Source organism: Dermacentor albipictus, chromosome 3, assembly GCF_038994185.2.
Source record: "Dermacentor albipictus isolate Rhodes 1998 colony chromosome 3, USDA_Dalb.pri_finalv2, whole genome shotgun sequence".
Taxonomy (NCBI): domain Eukaryota; kingdom Metazoa; phylum Arthropoda; class Arachnida; order Ixodida; family Ixodidae; genus Dermacentor; species Dermacentor albipictus.
This window is the reverse complement of record NC_091823.1, coordinates 4086049-4112610: the sequence shown is the minus strand read 5'-3', so window position 1 is coordinate 4112610 and position 26562 is coordinate 4086049. Positions and strand designations below refer to the sequence as shown.

The window sequence follows — 26562 nt, the reverse complement described above, 5'->3', positions numbered from 1 at the left end:
CACCTAGCGGCGAGGTGGTCGGCGATTTCGTGGTGCCCGTTATCTGGCCATCTGCGCTTGCAGCTTCTTCTGTGGCGTCGCATTACGGTGGACTCCCAGCGACTTTAGAAGAAGGCGCACCGCAAATACTTGATGCCGAAGCATGAAATAGGCCATTGAGTGCAAAAGCTGGCCTATGAACCAGCGAAACGGCACCTAATTCACATTGGCTGCGAGGCTGCGTGACGAGCGTGCCTCGAGGATGCACAGTGAGCGAAAGGGAACACCTGCTGCTGCACTTGTGCGCCAGGTGTTGCGTGAGGAGAGAGGGTGGCTGACTGACTCGTCCATCTTGCAGTCGTTAAAGCTAGAACTAAACAGCGTGAAGTCGATTGCTACAACTTTGGAACAGCAGGTGCTATATCTGCAGGTCAAATTATAAGAGCTTGAACATAGATGCAGACGGAATAACATGATTGTGTACAGCTTATATGAATAAGACAGTGAGACAACGAATAGCCCAACGAAAATATTGGCAAATGACCTGTTCAAGAATGAGGCAGGACCCACTATCATTGGCATAAAGAGATGTCACCGACTAGGAGAAAAAAGAAGGGTAAGTCGTCTAGTGATCATAAAATGTTTAGATTACGAAGAGAAAGTCGCTGTTTTGGGGCCTTGTTCAAAGTTTGGAATTCAAAGTTTGAATTCAAAGTTTGTTCAAAATCTGGAATTATTACTGCTGTTATTATTATTTTTTGTTTGTTTGAGTAACTTTTACCGATGTTTACTTTGTATTCTCTTAGCCCCTCCCCTCTATAATGCACTATGTACCTTGAGGGTAAAATAAATGAAATGAAATGGAATAATGTCGTACCTAGGTTAAACAAGAAAAAAAACACTATGAACTCCCATAACGAAATATTCTGATCGCATATTGCGAAATTGTCTTTTGTACGTCTCCGTTTTTTGTCGTTTCCCTACATTTCTTCCACCAATCTTCCTATCGCCGCTTACTAATTTCTACTGCGGTTACGTTTACTTTTCCACTGCTCTCGCTGAACCCAAGGGCTTCAAGGAAGCCAGTGGTGACAAAATCGACCGCTGGGCAGACGTCTTCACATTCTAATAAAACATGCTCCGTAGTTTCCCTAGCTTTACCGCAGCAAGCACATGCTTCTTCTTCCTTCTTATATCCCGCTTTATAAGTGCCTGTTCTAAGGCATCCCGATCTCGCTTCGAAATGTAATGAGTTTCCCTTTGAGTTATCACAAATTGTTTGTTTCCTGATTTCGCTCTTTCCTCTTAAGAAGTTACTCATGGCAGGTTTCTTTTCCATTGCCGCCACCCATGAGATTATTTCAGCCTCTCTGACTTTTAGCTTGACCTTCTTTGTTGCTGTGTTGCCCACCCTATACAGCCCGCATACTTGCTGGTAAGCTTCCTAGTTCCTTTCCTCCACTGTGAATCAATGTTTTTCCTGTACAGATACCTCAACACTCTCCCAGCCCGTTTACTTTCTTCCATATTCCTCAGTCGTTCTTCATACTCAATTTTACTGCGAACGTCCCTCACTTCAAAACTAGCCCAGCCCATACAACCCTGCACAGCTTCATTTGTAGTCTTCCCGTGAGCGCCCAATGCGAGGCGTCCCACTGACCTTTGGGTCCCATCGGGTCCTGATTGTACCCCTGATTTAAAGCAAAGCACCGCATTTCCAAAAGTAAGTCCTGGAACCATTACACCTTTCCACGTGCCTCGGAGCACCACGTACCTATAGTATTACCACAACGTTCTGTGCTTCATTATGGCCACATTTCTCTTCCCCTTCGCTGTTATTATTCTGGCTGTGTTTCCATATATCTACTGCTTTCGTTTATCCATACACTGAGGTATTTATATTCTGTTATCCAAGGTATTTCCTGGCCCTGCATCGTCACTGTCTGTTCACTGTTTTCATTGAATACCATAACACCTGATTTTGTAATATTACATTTTAAACCTAAATTGTTGCCTTCGTCTCGACAGATATTAGGTAGACGTTGCAAATCACTTTGCTTCTTAGTTAGCAACACAATGTCGTCCGAATAAAATAAACCTGGAAGTTGCTGCTCTACTACTGAACCCGCCTTTTTGTATGAGGGATTAAACCCAATAGTACTTCCTTCTAGCGCCCTCTCCATCCTTATCATCTACATCATAAACAGCAGTGGGGATAAAGGGCACCCGCTGCCTCAGTCCCTTGTTGATATCAACTTTCAATTCTCGCTCCTCATCCCTTCCCATTCAACACAAACGGTATTTTCTAGGTAAATCTCTCTCAAAACCTGTAGACAATCGTCACCTAAACCTTGTCCTTCCAGAATATCCCACAAGATGTCGCGGTTCACGTTGTCATAGCCTCCTGTAATGTCTAAAACGGCCACATATAACGGTCTGCTTTCTACTTTGGATATTTCGATATCAAAAGTCGAAAGTAGTTCAATATTGTGCATCTGCTACATGACCTGCCACCTGGTGTAATAATATGCAACTGGAATTCAAAATGTGCACGTACAGACGCTACGCGCCGCGCATGTCACAACGCATCTCCTCGCAAGCTAGGACGCATTTATGCGGTAGTTTCCCGCCGAATGCTCGCAAGCGCTGGCGTGGATCAGTGGAAGAATAGCCGACTACCGCGCAGCGGGCCCCAGTGTGATCCCGGCGGCAGGCACGTACCCAGAATTTTTTTTCGGGGGGGGCCCTACACCTCCATCATCATAATCATCATCATCATCATCATCATGTTTTCTGTCCACTGCAGGACGAAGGCCTCTCTCTGCGATCTCCAATTACCCCTGTCCTGCGCCAACCCATTTGAACAAGCACCCGCGAATTTCCTAATTTCATCGCTCCACCTAGTGTTTTGTCGTCCTCGATTGCGTTTTCCTTCTCTTGGTACCCATTCTGTAACCCTAATGGTCCAACGGTTATCTAACCGGCGTATTACATGACCTGCCCAGCTACATTGTTTTCCTCTTGATGTCAATTAGAATATCGTCTATACCCGTTCGCTTTCTGATCCAAACCGCTTTCTTTCTCTCTCTTAACGTTATGCCTAGCAATCTTCGTTCGATCGCTCTTTGCGCGGTCCTTAACTTGCTGTCAAGTCTCTGCCCCATAAGTCAGCACTGGCAAAATGCACAGATTGCACACCTTACTTTTCAGTAATAATGGTAAGCTTCCAGTCGGGAGCTGGCAATGTCTGCTGTATGCGATTCAACCTATTTTTATTCTTCTGTGAATTTCCTTCTCATGATTAGGGATCCCTGTGATTAATTGACCTACGTAAACGTACACATTGCAGTAGTACTCTGCAGATTTCGCGATAACCTGATTGATGACATTGATGTGATCCATTGTAAAGTATCTCTTCCTGAAGCCAGCCTGTTCCCTTGGTTGACAAAATCCAGTGTTGCCCTTCACAGTCTTTAGTGGCCGACTGGCGATCCTGATCTCTTGTTCCTTTGCCCAGCTATTTATCATTATCTTCATCTTCTGCATATTAATATTCTACCCCACTCTTACGCTCTCTCTGTTAAGGTCTCCAATCATTTGTTGTAACTCGTCTGCATTGTTGTTGAATAGAACAATGTCATCGGCAAACCAAAGGTTGCTGTGATATTTGCCGTCGACCTTTACTCCTAAGCCTTCCCAGTTTAACAGCTTGAATTCTTCTAAGCACGCAGTGAATAGCTTTGGAGAAATTGTGTCTCCCTGTCTGACCCCTTTCTCTATAGGTATCACCCTGCTTTTCTTGTGTAGAATGAAGGTAACTGTAGAACCTCTGTAGATATCCTCACGCAAAGGACGAGTCAGTAAGACGAGAAGCTATTTACAGATTATATTTACAACAACGGTTGCAGCGCTGACCGGTTATATTCACAGCGCGAGCCCAGTTCGTTCTTGCTCCTCTTTTCTGGAGTGATGGCGCCCACGCGCCTCGTTCAAACAAATAACACACGCATGTAGCAATATTTTCCAAGCTTTTTACGTAAGCGTTCTGTACTCCTTGATTACGTAGTGCCTCTATGACTGCTGGTATCTCTACTGAATCAAATGCATTTGTGTAATCTATATAAGCCACATAGAGAGGCTTATTGTACTCTGCAGATTTCGCGATAACCTGATTGATCCATTGTAATGTATCTCTTCCTGAAGCCAGCTTGTTCCCTTGGTTGACAAAATCCAGTGTTGCCCTTATTCTATTGCAGATTATTTTGGTAAATATTTTATATAATACTGGGAGCAAGCTAATAGTCCTATAATGTTTCAATTATTTAACGTCTCCTTTTTTGTGGATTAGTATAATGTCTGCATTCTTCCAGTTTTCTGGGACCCTTGCAGTCGATAGACACTTCGTATAAAGAGCCGCCAGTTTTCCAAGCATTATATCTCCTCCATCTTTGATTAAGTCGACTGTTATTCCACCTTCTCCTCCCGATCTTCATCGTTTCATGTCTTGCAGGGCCCTTCTGACCTCATCGCTAGTTATAGAAGAGTTTCTGTATCCTGTTCATTACTGTTTCTAAGTGAGGTATCGTGACTCCTCTGGGTGCTGTATACAGGTCAGCTTAGAATTTTTCCGCTGCTTCTACTGTGTCTTCGAGATTGCTGATGATATTATCCTTCTTATCTTTTAGTGCATACATCATGGTTTGTCCTATGCCAGGTTTTTTTTTTTTTTACTGATTTCAGGCTGCGTTCATTTTTTACGGCTTCTTCAGTCTTTCTCATGTTATAGTTTGGAATATCAGTTATTTTCGCCTTGTTGATTAGTTTTGACAGTTCCCCGAATTGCGTAACGCTGTGCGGCCGCCAGTCCCATACAACCACGTAGAGCGCAGGACTCTGCGTTTCTAGACGTACTGTGTTCACTGCAAAAGGTTAGAAAAACACGCACATAAGCACAGCAGAGAAGTGGCTAGGTGAGGCGGTTCGACCGATAACTTTAGAAGCGTCATTCAAAACGAGTAATTGTTCTCCACTTCCGGCGGCGTTTTCTCTACTTCCTTTTTAAACAAAAAGATGTTGATCCATAAATATTCTCATAAACAACGGTTAACTTTTTTATTATTCGCTTTTGCTTGCTGTTTGGTTGCTTCCTGGGCTCTCTCCCTTAGTAGATCGCTTAATTTCTCAACTCCTTGCCATTTTTGTTTCCAGTTGCCAATTTTGCACGAGAAGTGCTATACAATTAGGGAAAAACAGACGAGGTAACGGGCGACAGTCATCTTGCTTATGGGTTAAGGGTTATTGCAGGGTTTCATGATGGACTCTCTTTCACATTATTTTATTTCCCACCTTATCTTACCCATGTCCCGTGTAGATGGTTCCGGGCATCTGCCAGCGTCGCGGCGAGCCGTACCCAAGGAAATAATGAAGCAAAGGGAAAAGTTAAACGCAATTGGCGTTTTCTCCGGCCGCAACTCGTTCCATGAGAGTACAGACCAGCTGAGTAACAGCCGCATCCCCCTCCTGGTCCCAGGATCTGCCTACACAAAGAAGGTTGAACTAACAAAAGCAACAGCTATGGGCTTGACGATTGAATAGATGGTGAAAACTGAACGCATCTCGAGTTAATCGCGCGCGTGCGGAATCTATGAGAAAACTGTCCTTCACATTACAAGAGAGGCCGATAACTACCACCATATAAAAGGAGGGAACAAGGCAGCATAATCCTGACCGATGAACAGCTGCCAAGTCTCAACATTGATCTGGCGGCGCATCAGGAATGTGTGAGGAGTGGTGGCGTGGGTGGGGAGGGGGGGGGGGGGGGTATGCCACATAATTTCGGGGGGGGCCCGGGCCCCCCCGGGCCCCCCCCTGGGTACGTGCCTGCCCGGCGGGAATTGGGTTTTTGTTTCCTTATTCCCGACGATAGGGGCTTTAGACGATAGCTGCCACGTACGCCGGCTACCGGCGGCGGCGGACACCATCGTCAACAGAAATCGCTTTTGAAATTAACCCATAACAACTTGCGCTGCAGAGGAGGCGCAACTCTGCTCCCTTTGGGAGCATACATGAGGATGTAACTAACTGAGACGTGCGCTCCCGTGTTCACTATCATGAAGTTTGGGATTGTGCTCTAGGTAAGATACCACGGCGTATAGAAAACGCTTTTCAGCAATGGGCTGTGTGCCTCCACTCGGACTCACCCTGACAGTTCGGTATCCAGGACCTCGGTTCCCAGACGCCGGCCAGGTCGCAGGTGTAAAAGGACACGTTACCGGGCAGCGCGTACCCGTCTTCGCAGCTCGGCTCGCACACAACGCCGTGCAGCCAGTTCTCGCACTCGGTGCTGCCGTGCGCGATGTCGGCCGGCAAACGGCACGCCTTGCCTGCATGCGCCGCGCCGTGCAGCAGCTAACATGCAGCATACATGAACTCAAGGCATGTCACTTACGGGTTACGCAGCTGAAGGAGCAATGCGCTCGCGTGCTGTCCTTGCGAGTGTTACTGTCACTATTACAACATGATGGGCGAGCTTAAATTCCCGAAAATTCGCGTCGTGGTTTAAAAAAAAAAAAAGACGCCGCATGCAAAAGCTAAGTTCTTCTGGTTTTAAGCCGTTACATCCTAATACGCAACTTGCACGGGCATAGGCATATTGAAATGGGTTGACGTAACATCATCAAAGGAGCCTGCAACAACAGTCGTCGAAGACGCGCTTTTTTACCTTTAAGCTTGTCACTCGTCCCTGTCACACAAGCAAGACGGGCAGATCGTTCACGGGGACAGCTTCCGTTAAGAAGGATGAGTGGGGCATAATGTTAACATATATTTGGGCATGGTATCGGATTCGGCATAAAAGTTGGCAGCGAGGTCGAGTCGGACATTACGCCAAGATGTGCTGTGGCGTATTATCGGGTTTCGAATTGGATTAGTAACGACGTAGAGTAGGACATTACACAGAGATATATCGACGTGTGGTATTTGGCACAAAGGTCGGCTGCGAGGTTGAGTAGGCCGCTTAACCATGATATGCTCTGGCGTGGTATCGAATTTGCAGAGAAAGTTGCGATTTTGTGTGTGTGCTATAACGCGCCTGTAAAATTTGTCATGAATCACGGCATGGTATGAGATTGAAGACAGCGCTACATAAAAAAGAAAAACTTATCCGTAGGTTTAAAAATTGTCCACCACGTTTTCTGCCACAAGCTTTTTTTTTTTTATCTGCAGTTTAGAAAGTGTAGAAATGAAGTTTTGCAATCTGCTTCCTGAAAACAATAAGTGAGAGAGGCAGGAGAGCTAGCAAATAATTGAATACTCGGCAATTCCACTTTCACGCTTGGCAAAAAGCTTTCTACTTTTGACGGCTTTTACAGTCCGTCAGATCAGTCAGATCAGATCTCGCAACCATTTACAACCCTAGTTCATTATTAAAAAGAGAGAGAGAAGGTTGAAAAAGAAAAAAAAAACTGCCCCGTGTTATTAAAGGTTGTGTGCACCGAGTACATTTTGCACGCGGTAATTCTACGCTTAAAAAGGCATTGGTGACGCTGGGGGTGCTTAACATGCAGAATATCTGCTTGTAAGGCAGCTAAATCGTATTTAGTTATGAGTTGGTTACGCTTAGTGGAAACATGCAAGGACTCAGCTGCACGCGGCGTATTCTTCGCCATGACATATGCGTTAAACCATCCAGTAACTACTAGACGGAACTGTGGCGCTGCAAGCAGGGACGTTGAGCCAGCATGGGTCCTTCTGGCATTAGCTGGCTTCGTGACTGTGAAATGGGATTATTTTTAGGAAAGCATTATGGATAATTAAATGAACATCATTAAAGTTGCCCGATGGCAGCAATCGAACACAGGACCTCTAGTACAGAAGCCGGATATTAGAACTATTACGCCACGGGCGTATATACAAATGGAACCACTGCAATTAGCAGTGATTATGCATGGCTGCAGAGTCTTATTACCTTCTTCATTTCACAAGCATAAATTGTTTTGAAATTTAGTCATATTTAGGCCTACTACATAAATCGTAATAAACGAAGCCATAATAAACGTCTGAAGCATGAAGATCAAAGAAACCCATGTTCTACACAGGGTGGCAAAACGATCGCCACGCCAGAGCTCCCTCTAGTGGTTGTAGGAAAAGATGTGCGGCAAAGGACAGCTGCAGTGTCGGTTTATAAGATGAACACGCAGAGGCGGCAATGTGTGTTGGCGCTATTCAAGGCCGAAGGTAATTCGCAACAGAGAGGTGACAGGCGTTTATGGTATACTTACGTGAAACGTTCACGTGGAAAGTGCAAACTGCCTCATTTCCAGCAATGTCCCTGGCCGTGTAATACATGTTGTGCACGCCGAAGTTAAATACGGATCCTGGTGACTGAAAAACACGAAACGCAGGCACACCGTCGTTAACGACGAGGCTCGTCACCAACATGTATATACTAGCAGGCATGCCTTTTACTATGTGACCCAAAGTGACCTTCGTCGCAAACAGCCAGCCCAAGGTCCGCGGGGGTGTCATGGCCGTGTATCTGGCTTCCTGCCATCGCTTCTGGTGCATGCAGTCAAAAAAGCGTGGCCTTCGAGGTGTATGTCTGTCACCGCGCCGTTGCTGGGGTGTGGATCTAGAAACCACGAGTTTTCGGGCTTTTCTTGTCGCTGCTTGCCTGTAGGTTCGCGGGTGAATGCGGACGCGAATTGATCTTGCCTATTTCTTGCAGAAATAATTCAACAGTAACTACTTGCTTCTCGGCCCATCATTTGAGTTATCAGACCGAATGGCTCATGAGGTGCCATCGCTCAGGAAAGTGCCATTTCGTACTCATAGCACTGTGTCCGTCGCTGGTCAGATAATATAGTTGTTATTTTAGGGAACGTTCGCAATATATCTATGGGTAATAGCTAAGAACGGTATTTAACATAACTTGTTAATGCATATAAATTACTGTCATATGAGTGCGTAATTTGATAGCAAATGATATGTACCTTATATAATTTCATTGAATATCGTTTCTACATTTTCACATAGAATCATATCAAATTCATATAAATTTATGTAAATTCTACAGCGAATGTCACTAAACGTTTCGGCGTGACAGCCTGCAAGTGGCACTAACGACGTAGTGCGCTCGCTGGAAGTGGCACTAAATTCACCCGTCTGACAGGGCTGACAGTTCACCCGTTCGGATGGCCGCGGATTCCCCAGTTGTTGCGACCCGGCAGCCAGCGTTGCTTGTTGTACCACCATCTGCACCGGTCCAGGCCATAGCCAAATACAGAGTAACGTTTCTTCACCGGAGCACACGCAAAACAAAATATACAGTCTAGCCCGGTTATAACATAGTCGGCGGGAATCGGAAATCACTTCGCTATATCCGCTATTTCGTAATATGTGGACTATGAAAAAAAATGCAAACATGGGAATGGGAAATTGAAATGCCTTCGTTATAACCGCTATTTCGCTATAAGTGATTTCGTTATAACCGGGCTAGACTGTATATAGGAAAGAAATCTTCTTGCCATCGCCGCCATAGCACTATCGCCACCGTCTTTCTTTCTGCTGTTGTCACAAACGCGTTCGCTTCACAAACTAAAATGCCCACCTCAACCAAACACTATACCATTTGGGAACGTTTCTTGCAGAACCCACAAAAGATGCTCACAACCCACAAAAGATGCGTCGATTCCCACAGTGCGTCGGATCGCATATTCTTCTAAATGAGTTTTGATTACAGCAGCCGTGTGAAGGTGACATATATGATCGCGTAGCCCTCGTAAGAGCTTGTTTCATACAAGCTTTATCGTTCGGCTATGTGAATATTGAGAATCACACGGCTTATATGCATTACGTGCCTAAAATCAATAATGGTCGAGGAAAAGAAGTTATTCGCTTAGTAAAGCAAATAACCGCGCAAATTATTCCTTTCTTGGGGGCTATCAATTTGCATACTACAGATAACCTCACTTGACCGTGATTTCTGTGTCCCTGAATTCAAAATTTTGCAGAACGATCGCATTTTGGCGCCGTCCAGATCGCGGGCCCTATCTGGAAAGCGATCTGCGATGACTACAGTCTAGGAGCGCCGAGGACTGATAGCTTTGTGTGCGCTGTGTTCTCGCAGCTTAAGTTGCTTGAGGCGATAGGCAGCACGAAGGTCAATTCGCTCACTGCTGCTATCGCTCTTCCTCACGCCATCGTTTTCACAGCGAGTGTCCACAGCATCGAGTCAGATGTGTTCATGTTTACATGTGCGCTCGTGAGATCATGCTTGTTAATTTGGTTAGTGTACCAATGTTTACAAGTTCATACGGCCGATGAATCTACTATACTTCAGTAAAGAAGATCCTTACTTTGTATAGCCGTCTAGTAATTTTCTATCGCAAACGATGTTTTGCCTTTAGAGTGAGCGAGTAACTGTCTTCATTGAAGTGATAAATGGTGTTAGTGCACAAATACAACGTCGGACAGCATGCAGTTACATTATCACATTGAAGTCAAAATAACACCAGAATGAATGAAATCGAACTTGTTGCTGCTTTTTTTTGTTAGTGTATGGGTTTTCCCCAGCCTAGGTATATATATATATATATATATATATATATATATATATATATATATATATATATATATATATATATATATATATATATATATATATAAAGAAGAAGAAAGGACGTGGGCAAGGCATGTAATGAGGAGGGAAGATAATAGATGGTCATCAAGGTTTACCAACTGCCTTCCAAGAGAAGGGAATCGTAGCAGGGGACGGCAGAAAGTTAGGTGGACGGATGAGATTAAGATTTTTGCAGGGGCAATATGGCCACAATCAGTACATGAGCGGGGTAATTGGAGAAGTAAGGCCTTTGCCCTGCAGTGGGTGTAGCCAGGCTGATGGTGATGATCATGACGAATGATTTAACAGGGCAAAGCACAGGCACTGCACACACACACACACACACACACACACACACATATATATATATATATATATATATATATATATATATATATATATATATATATATATATATATATATATATATATATATATATATATATATAGCTCGCATTCGCCGAGGATCACGGACCGCCCAGACCCAATCGTGTATGGTCTGTTGTCCTCACCTGCGTCGACCTCACAGATTCCACATCCACGTTATCGGAGAATTCAGGCTCCTCCCAGGTCACTGGGACGCCTTCCAGAGTGGTGGATATCGCCGTCACGGTGCTCGGGCAGCGCAACACTTTCGGAGGCTCTTTGTCTGCAATGTGCAGAAAAATAGGCATGACCAACAAAACGACGTGGACCTTATTATGGTTATTGCATCTCTTAAAAGCTGCGCAGATTTCTAGGGCATATTTTGTAGTGGGTCGTGTTTGCACATGCCAAAGTGTGTGCATGCGTGCGTATGTGCGTGCCTGGTAATAAATACAAAAACTGAGGCTGCCAGCATTCGCTATGCCGCCAAGTCGGGTGACAAGGCAGTCTTAGTGACGCCGCTCACTCAAAAACAACTTGAAGGACGCTCAAGCCTTGTCTTTAAAAGTGGAATGCGATAGTATTCAAAGATACTTGACTGCTTCTCACGCTTCCCGGCTACTGCAGCTTATGTAACCGTAATGATTCCTGCAAACGCTGATGGAGAACGGTTTGCACGAATGCAGGCTTTCTGGTTCTTTTTAAGAGCGAAAGCAATACTACGCCGTGTCTCTCAAGGTCAGTCATGTCGTCGCAATGACCTTGAGCCGCTGGACCGCAAGTGAGGCAGGTGTGACGTCACGCCACGTGATCCACTGTGGAGAGGCGTGGCAGCTGCGCTCGCTCGGAGCCTGGCCACTGCGGATACCATGCACGTAACTAAGCGACGGCTAATGGGCGGAATAGAGTCCGACGTAGCGTGGGCGCGCGCACTGGCGCAGCCGACGTAATCGGACGCAGCCAACGCGCTCCGACGCGCCCGGCGACGAGTGACGCTCGCCACGCGCATTTAACGGCCGCTTCGCCGGCGCTCGGTCGCTCAGTCTCGCCATGAATGGCGCGCCGGCTTGGCCGTCTGGGCGTGCGCTTCAGCGCAAGCGACAGGCTGAATCCAGTCATCCAGTAGATATAGCTAGACTGCAGGTTGAGGAATCTCAAGCAAAGGCAAAGTTGCCTGCTGAAGCACCGGAGCAAAGCAAGGCCAGATTAGCACGTTACAGAGAAGCTTAACAAGCGCGGAAGCGTGCCAAGATCGAAGGTACTGCAAACGCCGCCATCGTTCAGCAACGCCAACAAGCAGGAGAAGGAGGCGAAGCCGTGGATAGAAGCAACGGCACCCACTACGAACGTATGACGAACCACACTCTTTGGCTGGCGGCAAGCTCGACTAAGACGGCCAGGTTTCACGGGGACTTCACGGACAACCGATTTGTGTAACGTGTGTGAAAGACTGTGGCCTAACCTGAATAAAACGCTGTGCGCATACTCTTTGCAAAACCAAACAAACAGGCCTTTCGCTCGTAATAACTAGGTTTACAAGAGTTAAACCTCAGCCACTTTTTTTCTTCTGTCCCCAGCACGGCGGGCGCCTCCTCTGCCGCCGATGCTCGGAGGCGAGCACCATCTGAATGGTGTTGCAAGAACTGAGTGGGGCACGCCGCTCTAAGACAGACCTCAAAGCTGGAAAAGGGGCTTGTGTTGAGTTTCCGTGTAAGAGAATTTTGTTTAAAAAAAAAACAATCCGACGCTATCATGTCTTTAGGTTGTGTGTAAGCCGTACTTTACAAATTTTCTGACGCTTTTTCCGTTAATAAATTGAATTATTTCAGTAACGCCTATGCGCCACGCGGAGGCCCTGCATGGTTAGGGTTGCGTGGTTGGGGATAATTTTTCTCGACAACGCCGCCGAGACCGACACCCGATTTTCTGCTTTTAACGCTGTCGCGTTACAGTGCTGGTCACATCTGCCGGTTATATTTGCGTGCGCCTGCAAAGGCATGGATTTTATCGATTGTGACAGTCCCGCGCTTGAAGGTACACAGAATGATATGGAGTATGAAATAAAGAGATAGACGTAAAAAAACCAAGGGGATCAAACAAACGTACACAGGGAAAAGAAAATATAAAAAATAGGCAAATGACAAACAACGGAGGCATACAAAAGTTACAGTGATGTTTCACTTCGTGGGCAAGAGTGACGCGCAAGCGTATGTGGGTGCTATAGCGCACTGGACGCCATCGGCTCTCGGCACGCCTAGACGCCTGCACTGTTCGCATTGCAGATCGTATTCGAGACAGGGGTGGCGCAGCCGCGTCATACGCAGAGGCCACTGTAGTAGAAAGCCCCGTTGTAAGCATTCGCTTACTATCTAAATGACCTGACATGGTGTCAGCGTGCACAGGCCACCATGAACACTTCACACTCGATGACCGCGTTCACTCGCTGTCTAAACGCTGGCGTAAGGAATCGCGGCAGCAGCACCGAACGAAGTGTCCTTTGTGCTGTCTATCGCTTCAACGCAAACTGGGCGGTGAGAACACAGCGCACGCAAAGCTACGAGCTGTCAGCCCACCTAAGGCCCCATTCTCGAAATGCATGACAGCTGCATGGCCGCCGTTATCCGCCATGTTGACTCTCTGACTGGCTGTCGAGAGCTCGGGTGTCTTAAAAATTTTGCCGGGAAACGGAAGTTTTGGAAAATGCAGTCTTGCGTTTTCATCAAGATGACGAAACGTGACATGGAGCTCCAAACTTTATTGGCTAATACACGGTTTTGGTCATTGCTAGCTATATTGTGACGTTAGTGCTTCAAAAAGAAAGTGAGCGGCAGCGTACAGAAGCCAGTGCAATGCACCTGCAATTTTGCGAATATGTGTTGGCGATCCAAGATAGGCGCCATTTCAGCTTGGTGATTGGCTGAAGGAATATGCCGTGGGGAGCGTCACAGGAAGGGCCGTTTCGTAAACGTCAATTTCACGTTGCGTGACATTGCGCTGGGCCGCCATTGCAAGATTTTTCGCCATAATTTGTGGTGCTACGAGCCGCGCACATTATGCTAATGAGCAGCCATATGCAATGGCGGCCGTGAGAAATACGTATCGCCACATTTTCCGCGTCCATTGGCGCCATGAAAATATTTTGTTCATAATGCGTGCTCATAGTATCAGCATCGCCCCGAGGTCATGTTGGCATTTGTGTTTTGGGCCATCATTAAAAAAACGCTTTCATATGAAATAATATCGGTTCAACATAAACTTTCTGCAACGTTATTCACTTTTCACTGCTGCGTTTGTACTGAATCAGGATTAATGCCTTTTCGCCCAATCAGAAGTTATGACAAACGCATCGCTTTAATTTATGAGAAGAAATGTGCGTAAGGCGGCGCCTTGAAGTTTCTTCCCGCGGTGTGAGTAACCAGCGAAATGAACAAGAGATAGCAACGCCCACGCTTGCGTCGCGCAAGTAGATATCTCTTGCGCGCGCAACGCTGTCGGTGATATTCGGCATTTCTCAGTCAGCCGAGTCAGGCTGAGTCATTCGCGTTTCCGAGATAGCAATAACGGGACCTAGAACGAGCGCGCATCACCACTAGTAGGTTGCGTACGTTGTCTCAAGGAAGAAAACAAGCGCGTTGGCGCCAACATACGATCACTCATTCCATTTCCCGAGGACATGCTAATGAAGCAGACGACTGACGACGGCTCGTACGCAGCAGACGACGGAAGCGAGAAACGTTTTCGACAGAATAATCATGCGTTTTGAGCCAGATGCTTTATTTTTACTGCAGATGAAAACTGTTTTGCTTTACCGAGAACCTTAGGTTCAGTGCCTTCATTTCAGTTTCTTATGGTATCTTCGACTGGTCGCTTCCATCCCCCGAAGCAGAGTCGGGCAGATCCGGCGTTCCCCGAGCTCAGAGGTAGAGGACGAGCGCGCAAGCCGAACGAGCGACTCGCTCTCGCAGGAGGCAATGGCAGATGCTAAACCACGTGACTACTACCAACGTCCGATGTTTCGCTTATCGAAAGGTCCCGGCGCTGCCGCGAAGACCGGCGGACGCGCCGGCGGGACGAGCGTTCGTCGCAGTGGCCTAGGTTGCCTAGGGTACGGTGGGCCATCGCCAACAGCAGCGACGCGGCTCTGCGATGACGTTTCAATTTCGACGACTGCTCCGACGACAGGGCTCGGAGCGCCTCAGAGCGTTAGAAGATGGAGGAGAGCAATCGAAAAGAACCAGCCGAATGCAGGGCGGGCACCCTCTTTCAACCAGCCGAAGACAACGCCGCTCGCGAGAGCGCACCAGAGCGCTCAGAAACGACCAGTCGAAGATGGCATTAGGCAAAGCGTCAAGTTGGCGTCACGTTACGAAAGCAAAATGGGGTCACCAGCACCGTTTTATACGCGTCGCATCTACGTCACGCCTCGAACAACATTGCGGAATGTCCAGAATAGAGCCCCTGGACTGTGCCCCCAAAGTAGATCGCCTTATCCGCGCAACCGCGCCGTAGGTCAGTATAATATACCGCTGTCAGGTTATACAGTACCATGTAGTACCGTTCAGTACCGCATGGTGGCACGGTGGTAAGGGGAGCATTCTCGCATTCTTTCCTCGTGACAGCTTGTACTTTGAGACGCCGTGGTTAACACGTTACAGTTACAAATTTGCCTCTTCATTGGGCGACCTTGTGCGCTGCAAAACAAGTAACGCTCAAGCACAACGATAGAGGTGAGCGGAGTCGGCGATCGTCGGAAATCTGATCTGCGGGTGAAGCGCGTCGGCTTTCATACATGACTCGTCGTAGGTTCCAGTGTAATCGCTGTTGCCTGCATGGTTTATAGAAAGTACTACGCAATTCGCGACGCGCATACAATCGTATTACACAATGCTTTGGTGCCAACAGCCAACGGATGGAACCATCGATACAAATACCTTTATTTCAACATCAGGGATATTAGGGGTGCACCCAAAAAGCCTATAACTGGCTCAGCCTATGACTGGATCAGAAACTTTTGATACATGCCGGCGCGTCGTGCATCGAGGCATAACGTTCAACATTTGTTAGCCGGTGAAAAGCAGTGACTGAAGAAAGATGAAATGACGACGTGCGGTACTCTGCCGCCATCTCATAGCGATGGTCGCAGAACACGTCTTGCGCGGCACTACGCTTTTATTCTCACGCTTTCGCCATATCCTCCTCTTCGCGCTCTCTTCGTTACCGCCACCTTACATTCCCCGCTGCGCTCTTTCATCCTTCGCTGTTGTGCTCGTTCGCTCGGTTACGCCGACGCTCACCGCAAGAGCGGGTGCCTAGAGCTGTGCTATAAAAATGCTTCGCAGATATATACCAATCTGACAACTGACATGGCGTATGCGGCCGGCTGGCTACGATACAGGCCGCGTTGCAGCACGGTGGCGTCAGCTAGCGCGGCTATACTAACTGGCCTCCAGCATGGAGCCGGTATGCCGGTAGAAGCGCGTTTTACTTCGGGCGGCCCGGACGGCCGCGCCCGCCCGCCCGGGCCGCTGTATCTTGAAAGCCGTCTACGACGGGGCCAGAGTCTGCCACGCACTGTGTTTTCGTGGCTTAGTTTGCGTTGATGCGAGCGGCAGCACGACGGTCCATTTGCTGGCTGCTGCCGCCCCGCTTCCTCGCTCCAGCGTTCTGACAGCGAGTTTCCGATGTCATCCAGTCAGATGTGTTCATGCTTGCTTGTGCGCGCGTGACACCATGCTTGTTCATTTAGTTAATATGCCTATGATTACAAGTTTACACGGCCAATAAAACTATCCTTACTTCGTATAGCTGTCCGCTAATTAGCTATCGCGATCGATACTTTGCCTTTAGAACGAAACGGCGACTTTTTTTCTTCAAGCGTTACACCGAACCTTGCTTGTTTAAATGTAGCTAGAGGAAAGGGGCCATGTGCCATGTGGAAACAGATACTTTCTGCGCAACCAAGCTGAAGCTGTTCAACATGTTTTCATTGATTGAAATAACACCAATTTTTTTCGTTATATTGGAGAACTTTAAAACTAGGCCTATCCCTTAATACACATAGAAGTCGGTTTTTGCCACCTGAACGTGATTTGCTACAGATTATCTTTATTTTTCTTACTCGCGCAGCATCCAGACCGGCGTAGTTTGTTGGCATATCGACAATGTGGTGTTAAAGTTGATGTGTACTTGAATACTTCGTGAAAATGGTTGTGAAAGCACGTGATGCGGTGTAGTGTCGTGAAGATGTAGTGTCAACGCTCGATGCTTCAATACATATAAAGCGAGTGTGATCTGTAATCACCAGCCCCTTTTTACACTTGTAGTCAAGCTGGAAATAAAGAAAAGAAAACGACCGTTGCATAGTGGCTAAATCATTCGGCTGCTGCGCGCATAGTTGGAGATTCGACGCCGGACATGAAATTTTCTTTTACAGAGGTCCGAAGTGTGACAAGACAGCAAAGCCTGCATGCAAGATTTGGATGGGGGTTCCTTAGATCTATTAACCTCGCACAAAGTGCCTGCAATGAGCCAAAGAATGCAATAAAAAACACACTGTGTGGATAAAAGTGCGAAAGCATGGCGAGATTCACGCCTACCGTCCACCGTGACTTGGAAAGAACACTTGGCAGTGGAATTGTCCTCGGGGTTTGTAGCCACGTAAGTCGCCTGCACGTCTCCATAAGGTACGAGCTCCGAGGCGTTTGGGAAGCCGTCAATGAACAATTGGACGTTGTTAGCTTCCACGTTGGTGTCCGGCTCCGGGAGTTGAAGGTACATCGAACTCTGGCCCTCTGGCAGGACGAGTCTAGTGCTCGAGGGACACGTGATGCGAACAGGTCCTGCGTCTGGCGGGGAGGACGGAGACAAGAATCATAAACACAGTCATAGACCAGGGTACTTCATGCGTGTTATAAGCATTTCGAAGTTCTCACACCAAGCAACCTTTTAATGCACACTATCTTTGCTTCAGTCAAGCGAAAACTTGAGTTTTTAGTTAGACTGACATTTGCAGCTTTTTTAACGTTACCTATACTCCGCTACTAAAGAGAATCGAGAGCGCGTAAACTTTAATTTCAAATCAGCAAGATTTGAGTCCGGCGTCTTTTAGTGGGTCTGGGCACCCGCCGCGGACGCGGTTCCGAGACCTTGTCTCGAAGCGGCTTCCTCGGCTCGCTGGACGGCCCAGAGTTGTTCTGTCAGGTCAGAGCTGAGCAGTGCGGTCATCCAGCGTGACTGGAGGCTGGCGGTGGAAGAGACGGAGGGGTCGGCACTGCCCGACTTGTTTGTGAGGTCCCGACACTCCCATAGCATGTGATTTAGTGTGGCAACCTCGCCACACGATGTGCATCTGTTTGTAGTGTACATGTCTGGATACATGGCGTGCATGAGTCTGGGGTTTCTGTAAGAGTCTGTTTGTAATTGTCTGAAGTGTACTGCTTGCGTCCTGTCTAACATAGCGTGAGGGAATGGGTATATGCGTCTTTGTAATTGGTAGTGTGCCGTGATGTCGTGAAAAGTGGTCATACGATCCTCCCATGCCCAGACGTTTGCAGTACCCCGCGGGGGCTCTTCCTCCGATGCTGCTCGGTGAGTCAGGCCTCGAGCAACGCTGTGAGCCGCTTCGTTGGGGGTGCTCATTCCAGTGTGTGCCGGGATCCACAGCAAATGCCTTCGGGTATCAACGTCGGCCTCTCCCTGGTGTATGGGATGTCGCTGGAGTATCTGATACGCCTCTTGCGAGATGCGCCCATTTGCAAAATTGCGAATTGCCGTTTGCGAATCACAGATCACGTATGTAGCTTTGGTTTGTGTGAGGGCCAGTGCTATGGCCGCTTCCTCTGCCGCTTCGGCATGTGCCGTGTTCACGGTGACGCTCGTGAGGTGGTTGCCTCGGTGGCTAGTAACTGCTGCCACGAAACTCTTCCTGTCTCGATAGCGGGCTGCGTCGGTGAAGACCGCATCGACGAATATATATATATATATATATATATATATATATATATATATATATATATATATATATATATATATATATATAGGTTAAAATACCTTACAGGCCCTATGGGGGCATTGTGTAAGGGGGGTTACAAAACTGAACGCATAAAAATAAGAGTAAGCAGCCGTCTGAAATCTGGTACAAAGGATGCGTCTCAATTCAGGGCTCTTCAACATTACTAGAAAGATCAAAACACGAAAAGGAAAAACTAAAGTAATAAAATGCCAAAAAGGCATACCTCAAGGAAAAAACACTAGTAAAATTAACATAAGGCACCAATACTAGAAAGAACAATACAGGAAAAATTGACAGATCAAGGAATACAATGCTTCAAGGGATATTATGGGACAAGTACGCAAAAAAGCAATTATATATATATATATATATATATATATATATATATATATATATATATATATATATATATATATATATATATATATATATATATATATATATATATATATACTGGGCATACAAGTGAACACTTGACGCAGCATGAAATGCCAATTGATAAGAGGGAGATCGCACTGTATCAATAGAAATAAAAATACCGCAAGCAGTTTGAAGCACACTGCCAAGTACAAGAAACGAGATAAAGTGATTTGTCAGCGCTATTATGAAAAATGTTCGTGTAGGAGATGACGAATTTTTTCTTGATCTAACTCGGAAGTGGTGTTATCAGGAAGATTGTTCCACAAGTGAATGGCCGTAGGGAGCGCGGAAAAGTTAAAAGCATATGTCGTACCGTACATGCGCGCAGAACAAGTGGTTTCGAAGCCGGCAAACCGTGGTGGCTCACTCGGGACTGCAATTTTGCGCACTCATCTCGTTCTGTAAATAGGCGTGCCCAGACAATATGTCCCTTTTGTTTCCTTTAGCAACCGAAAGAAACCTTGCGCAGGCGTTGTCCATCTAATGCGTTTTGGCGGATCTGTACGGCCAGCACATACTCTCGTCGTTTACGTAAATAATTTTTGCTTGATGTGTCAGTGCGTAGATACTAAGGGGAGATCTGACCAGTACCATGCCACTGACCTGCTCCTCGAGAAGACATTCATGTAGTTCACGAATGATCAGAAGGCTAAGATGATCCTGGCTCTGGGGGCGGCGCGCGGCGACAAGAAGGCATCTGCAGCGTTACTTTTTTTTTTATTCCGATAAAGACTTGCCCTTAAGGCATAATTCTTGGAGCGTATATGTGTATTATATGTGTGCTGTGAGGCCTGTGTTGTGTATGAATTGAAGCAGTGTTTTGTGAAATCTGTTGTCATGTATCCAGCGGTCATAGCTGGTTGTGTAGCGGTGGTCGGCTTGCAGTAGGAGACGCGAGCGTTCCGATTGTAAACCCGTACAGCCACTGCGTCGGGGCGGACGCGCTGTTGGCAGAACACAACAGACAACCCTAGAGTTTCCTACAAAATGTTTGTAGGAAACTCTATGCAGACAACAGTCCAAGCCCCTGACCTAGAAGCCCGCCCTCCCCCGCTCCGTTTTTTGTCAGCGCACCCTTTTATATCTCCTGGCGGACGGTGACGTCACTAGAGAGCTCGGACGCCGCAGCAACCTTGCAACGCGGGGGTCGCTCAGTAGAACGCCGAAGCATTTTGATGCGCTTCGGTCCACGTTCATCGGAGCACTGGTTGCGTTCGATGCAACATCACAGCAGCCAAGCTATTCCGGATGTGGCATTGGGGAGGACACCCTAGTCCGTCAACAATACTTAGAACGTACGAAGTTCTTTGCGAGACGGGTAGCTTCACAGGAAAACGACGCAGGACTGCGACGGTAGTTCAACAAGAAGAAATGGATGTTTTGGCATTCTTTGCTGCTATGCCTCACGGTAGTGTGCGCGACGCCAGTGCGGAGGGCGGAACCTCAAGGTCATCAGTGTGGAGGATTTAAAAAAGAAAAGGTAATACGCACCTTTACCATCTACATCTTCATCAAAAACTTGAAGACCGAGATTTTGAAAACAGACTTGACTTTGCCAATTGGAATTTCACAAAATGTGAAGAAGAACCGGACTTTCTCACTCGCGTGCTTTGGACGGATGAGGCTAATTGTTACATCAGGGTTTCGAAATGGAAACTTACTCTCCCTCAGCGGCTGCTGTGATAGCGACGCTGAGTCTATCCAAGCATAGAGTTTCTTACAAGAATTACTAGAGAGAACTATGGCGCTAGTGTCTACGGGAGCTGTAGGGAGAGTGGTTGTAGCAGCATGGGAATTATTGGAAGTTCACGGATTTGCTTAAAGTTCGTCCTTTTGGCTTGAAACGGCTTTATTACTTTCGTAAGCTAGTGATTTTCAACAATGTACTGGGTCATAAATAATTAAATAAACATCATTAAAATTGTCCGACGGCAGGATTCGAACACAGGAACATAGCACAGTAGCCTGATATTGAAACCATTAAGCCGTGGACGCATGTATCGACAAGCGAATGAAACGCCCTTATGACATCACAGGCATGCCAGTGGCATGAGACGCTTGGCACCTGGACGAGCTCAATCATTGCAATTAATAGCAATTGTGCGTGTTCGCGGTGTCTTCTGCACTTCGAAACGTATAGATTGCGCGGAAATTTACGACAATAATATTTATATAGCGTAATATAGAAAGCCACAAGAACGTCTGGATCCACAAGCACGAAGATCAGACAAATCCATGTACTTCCCATCATTTCCATGGTGGTACAACGACTGCAGCGCCAGAGTTACCTCTAGTAATTATTGTATGAAACTGTATGTATTCAAGGCGCCGCGTTTTCGATAACTCAGTTATCAACCTTGGTCCCCGTCTGCGTCTCTCTTCTGGCCACCGTCCCGGTGTGCCCAATGTGCTCAGTTCTTGGTGACGCCGACATAACACTAATTTCTCCAGAAACACATAGGTTAATCTTCACACGCACACTACTGGAGTGATATGGAATCCCTGCTGACTGGCACAAAGATGACACCAATACCAGTGGTCGTTTAATGTGTGGTGCGGTATTTTTGATGACAACATCATGGGACCCATGTTTTTCGACAACGCACTAACGACGCAACGACATGTCAACGACACCCTCGAGGGCCCCGTCAACGATGTCTGTTGCAACGTTCCACTTACGCACCTTCGGAACATCTGGTTTCAAGATGGTGGTGCTCCTGCGCATAGTAGTAACCAGCCTCGAGCGTGGCTACTACTATGCTACTACTATGACAAGCTTTTTCCTCGACAGTAGATTGGTCGGCACGGACCATGTTGCGGCTTAGGGTGGCGTTAGGCCAAGGAATCCACCAAGCCCATAGACGGCTACTTCAGGTTGTAGGAATGAAGGAAAAAAAGGGTTTATTGGCTTAGTTACAGGGCTCCAGTTAGGGAAGCGCACTCCATGGAGGAGCACATTAAACGTCCGAGTTCACACCAGTACCCTCTTTCCCACTGCTCGAAAAGTCTCCGTTTTTAATACCGTCATCTTCCCTAGACGAGTCGACTAGGGAATTTGAAGACTGTCCAGCAGCAAATAACAATCGTCGGATCCGTTGCGATACCACGCCATGCTCGCAACACTCAGCAATAACCCCGCCTCCGAAGCCCGATGGTATGGAATATGCGGCAGGAAAGCAACCTGCAATTCCAAGGTCACCGTCGTTGTTCGGTAACATTGGATGAAAAAAAAAATACTGAATGTAAGTACACACGACTGCTACTACTATGAAGTCGGCACGATTTCTCTAGAGCTCTCGCGCTTTTGAAAATCTTGGTCCAAGGTAAATGGGACACCTGGTATACGACGCATGACAATCTCACAGGTTTAGATAATAAATTATCAATTACGGAAGAAAAACAACAGACACCTGCGTCCTGGAAGGCGTAACGGAACCCGAGTGCGATACTGTAAGACGAAACCTTTTTGTGCATCTCATTTCACCCGACACGGAGGCGCCCCTAAGCGAACGTGCCGGTTGTCGGAAACACCCGCGCGAAAGGTTGGGACGAAGTGGAAAGCGGGAAACAACGATGCGGGCCCACCTTTCTTGCAGGTGCCCGCAGGGTGCTTCCAGTCCAGCGTCTTTGCGGACCCCGATGTCTTGTTAACTTCGCACGTGTTGACGCGTTTTCCCAGCAGCCTAAAACCCGGGTTGCAGTGGAAGTAGCACCTGGACTTGAGGTAGTTTGCGCCGGTGCTCTGGCACCGCTCAGGCAGCACCTTGCCGTTCTCCGGATGCTGCAGCGCGGGGCAGGACAGGCCTGTTGCGGAGTAAAGAAACGAACAGATGAACTACTGTCAAGCATGCTACTTGATCGTTAAGAGCCAAGTATCGAAATATGTTTTGCGGCATTGGCCTTAGCACCGTACATCTTTGCGCGTAAACAAAGATAGACAATGGTCAAGAGAAGGTACGAAGCGCGTCGTAACGTGTCTTGTTTTTCCGTGTGCTTTCCCCTGCACGCTGCCTGCATTTTCAATCCCGGTTTGTCAACATGCCCACTCGCATAGCCTTTGATAATCACCTTGTATAATGGCTATTCTTTTGCTGATGCTGCTGTTATGCTACCACTGCTTCTTCTTTATGCAATAAACTTCTATAAACTCGAGGCGCGTTCGTGCCGTCGGCATCGCCGTGTTGTCCTTGGTGCGATGGTGTGCGCGCTCTGCCCGCGATCGTTGGAGGTCACGTGATCTGCTACCGGCGAGACACAAACTGTTGTCAGAAAGAAGCTGCTCGGAATGTTGGCGTCGAAAGGAACGATACATCTAGAACGAAACTTCGTCAGCTGCCATACACGAGGACCAAGGGAAAAAAGCCCGTGGTACGTTGCGAGGCCGTGTTATAACCGAATGCCACGAACGGCAGGATCGCATCGCAGTTCATGTGGCCGGGGCATATGTACATTTCAATCATGTTTGAGAAGGTATGACGAAAACGCTCCGTCAATCCGTTGGTCAGAGGATGATAACAGGAAGTCATCTTGTGAACAGGGTTTGAGGCGCGCAGAACTTTGGTAAGAATGGAAGGTAGGAAGACTTTGCCGCGGTGCTCCATGGCCTAAATAAAAAGTCGGTTTCGCGCGGAAAGCGAAGTACCGATTGCGATAGCAAATTCGTACATAGCAATACGAAGTTAGTAGTCTTATCGGCCGTATAAGCTTGGAAACATTCGCTTATTAACTGAATTAACAAGCATGGCGTCAGCGCGCACAATCCAACATGAACACATCTCCCTTGATGAGTGCAAATACTCGCTGTCGAAATGCTGGCGTGAGCAAACGCGGCAGCAACCGTGAGCGAAGTGACCTTCGCGTGGTCTATTGCTTCAACGCGAGAGCGACGAGAACACAGTGCGCACAAAGGCACAAGCCGCGTGCAGATCCCTTTCCATATACGGTGCGCGCTAAGTTCGAACTTGGCGGAGTCGAATCCACTCCCCGTCGCTCCCGCGCTACCTCCCCGCTTTCATCCATATATGGCGCGTGAGATTGAGCCACAATTGCCAGTTTCCTTTGCGCCCAGTCAAGAAATGCGCAGTTGCTGCCGGAGCACAACCAACAAGGACCTGTGGATCGCGCTGGCGGTTGTAGATGGTCACGACGAATGGCGAAGGCTTCAGCGGAGTGGCAGCATTGGACATGCCTGGATTCGCGGTAGCGAGCGTGGCCGGTGGTGCTATGCGGCCACACGAGCGGAGCTCCAGTGAGAACGTGCGAGAGGTCTTGGGGAACGAAAGGCACCTTTCACCACTCATATATAGGAACCGCTTTATTGCAGTCGAGCACCCTGCGACCACGAAGATCAAGCTGATGATGATATATACAGATGAGGAAAAATGTACATTGGATGATGATATGTAGATATGAAGATGAAAGTCAGGCAATGTGTTACCCTCACAGTATCTCAAAAACATCCGGATGCAGTGGGGGGCGCATGTGCAGTCCCTGGAGCGAACATACGGCCTCTTGAACTGAGGAGGAAGTGGAAGAGCCCGGCGTGAGATCATCAAATGGGTTCGGGAGCATGTGCGTGAGGCAGAGCGAGAACTGTGGCAATCTGCCGTGGCCTCGAAGGAGAAGCGTCAAGTGTGGGTGGACAAATGGGAGGCCATCACGACGGAACTCTTCTATGACAATAGTAGTGACAGCGCCCTCCTTTCCGAGGCACGTGCGGGCGCTTTCCGCACCCGAGGCTATCGCAGTCCCTTTGATTGCACCGCCCAAGTACAAGCCGCTGTGTGGAGGGGATGTGGTGGCGAGTGGCAAATGATGGGATACCTAACTATTCTTTCATGGCGTTCGATACTTGCGCGCGCTACAGGTTTTGCTCCGGCCGTCCCATTCGGACGGGGAGAGCGTAAGTTCGGTGGTGCGCGTGGCTGGCTCCGCACCACGGCGCTCGCACCCGAGGGTTTTTCGTGCGTCGAGGAAGCTTTCGGGGGCGCGCTGCGGTGGCACTGTTGCTGTGGCTTGGATGAGGCGAGAAAGAAAACGGGATTTTGCACTGCTATGTGATTCCTTACTGATTAAAAAATGACGGCTAAATGCGTACGTGGGGCCAAGCGTCTGATGGGCCATTCTAAGATGTGTCAAAGGGACTGACAACGGTAGCCAAAATCATATCGACACTCCGAGCACATCTATGCCGTCGGCGTCACCGTGAGGTTCCGTATGAAGTACAATGACGATAAAATCGTCGCCAAGCGGCATGTGCTCTATGTGCGCGAGCGTGAGCCGGCGAGTGCGGCTCAATCTTACGCACGAAAGGGAGGAAAGCAGGGACGAGGCTAGCCGTCTTCGATCGCGCGCAAGGCAGCGGGGGTGGGTATGCGGGGCTTCTAATCAGGACGGCCTGGGTGGTGGCGCCCACCTGCGCGGGCCTCTGTATCTGAAAGGTCATCTGCAACGGGGACAACGTCCACCGCGCGCTGTGCTTTCGCGGCTTAGCTCCCATGGATAGGAGACTAATGAGTGATTTTAAAAGAGAAAAGGAAGAGTTAATCACAGCGCCGGTACTGCCTCTCGCGCGAAGGCACCTCAGCAGCGCTGTAGGGACGGGGGAAAGGGATATAAAGAGTAGGGGGAGAAAGGAGTGTATAGAGGTGCTAGATAGCCGAGTCGTAAGGCACGTCAAGGAAGGCGCGGTGGCTGCAGCCACTCGTACAAGTCGGCGCCGTCCAAGTAGTGGAGCAGCGCCGTGAAGGTTCGCCCGATCACCGAGGGCCGACGGAAAGAGAAGCGCCTCGGGGCTCTCGCACGGCAGGCCGAGGCGGCGATAGGCGTTCGTGAGCGCGTCACGATGAGCAGAGTACTACGCGCGGCACCGCAAATGTATGTGCTCCAGGTCCTCCACATCGGCAGGCAAAAAGGGCTTCCCGTAACTTGAAGGCGGTGCAGGCCCACGCGCGGCAGCAGCTTCGTAGGGTTGCCACTGGCGACGCGGGGGTCCGGATGTCGTGCTCGTAACATGCCGGCCACGGTGTGGCAGGCAACGTCGAACGGCGCCACCACGAGCGACCGGGGGACTGGCGCAGTGTGGGCTGTCTTCGCGAGCCGGTCAGCCTCCTCGTTCCTGCCGATGTGGGAAGGCACCCACAGGAGAACGAGGTCGCGTCCCTCTTCG

General features: G+C 48.2%; 1 protein-coding gene across 10 annotated transcripts in view; it reads right to left on the bottom strand.

Annotated features, from left to right (window-relative positions):
• LOC139057176 (signal peptide, CUB and EGF-like domain-containing protein 2) overlaps positions 1 to 26562 on the bottom strand; it is a 208132-nt gene that overhangs the window by 54473 nt on the left and 127097 nt on the right. For all 10 annotated transcript variants that reach the window (XR_011512612.1, XM_070534976.1, XM_070534974.1 and 7 more), the window contains 5 exons: positions 22980 to 23198; positions 17560 to 17808; positions 11110 to 11246; positions 8259 to 8361; positions 6180 to 6362 (listed from right to left, as the gene is read on the bottom strand). Coding sequence is in view for 9 of the 10 variants with exons in the window: in XM_070534976.1 (XP_070391077.1) it covers positions 6180 to 6362; positions 8259 to 8361; positions 11110 to 11246; positions 17560 to 17808; positions 22980 to 23198 (891 nt within the window). In the remaining variant the exon portion in view is untranslated. The remainder of the gene's footprint in view (positions 1 to 6179; positions 6363 to 8258; positions 8362 to 11109; positions 11247 to 17559; positions 17809 to 22979; positions 23199 to 26562) is intronic.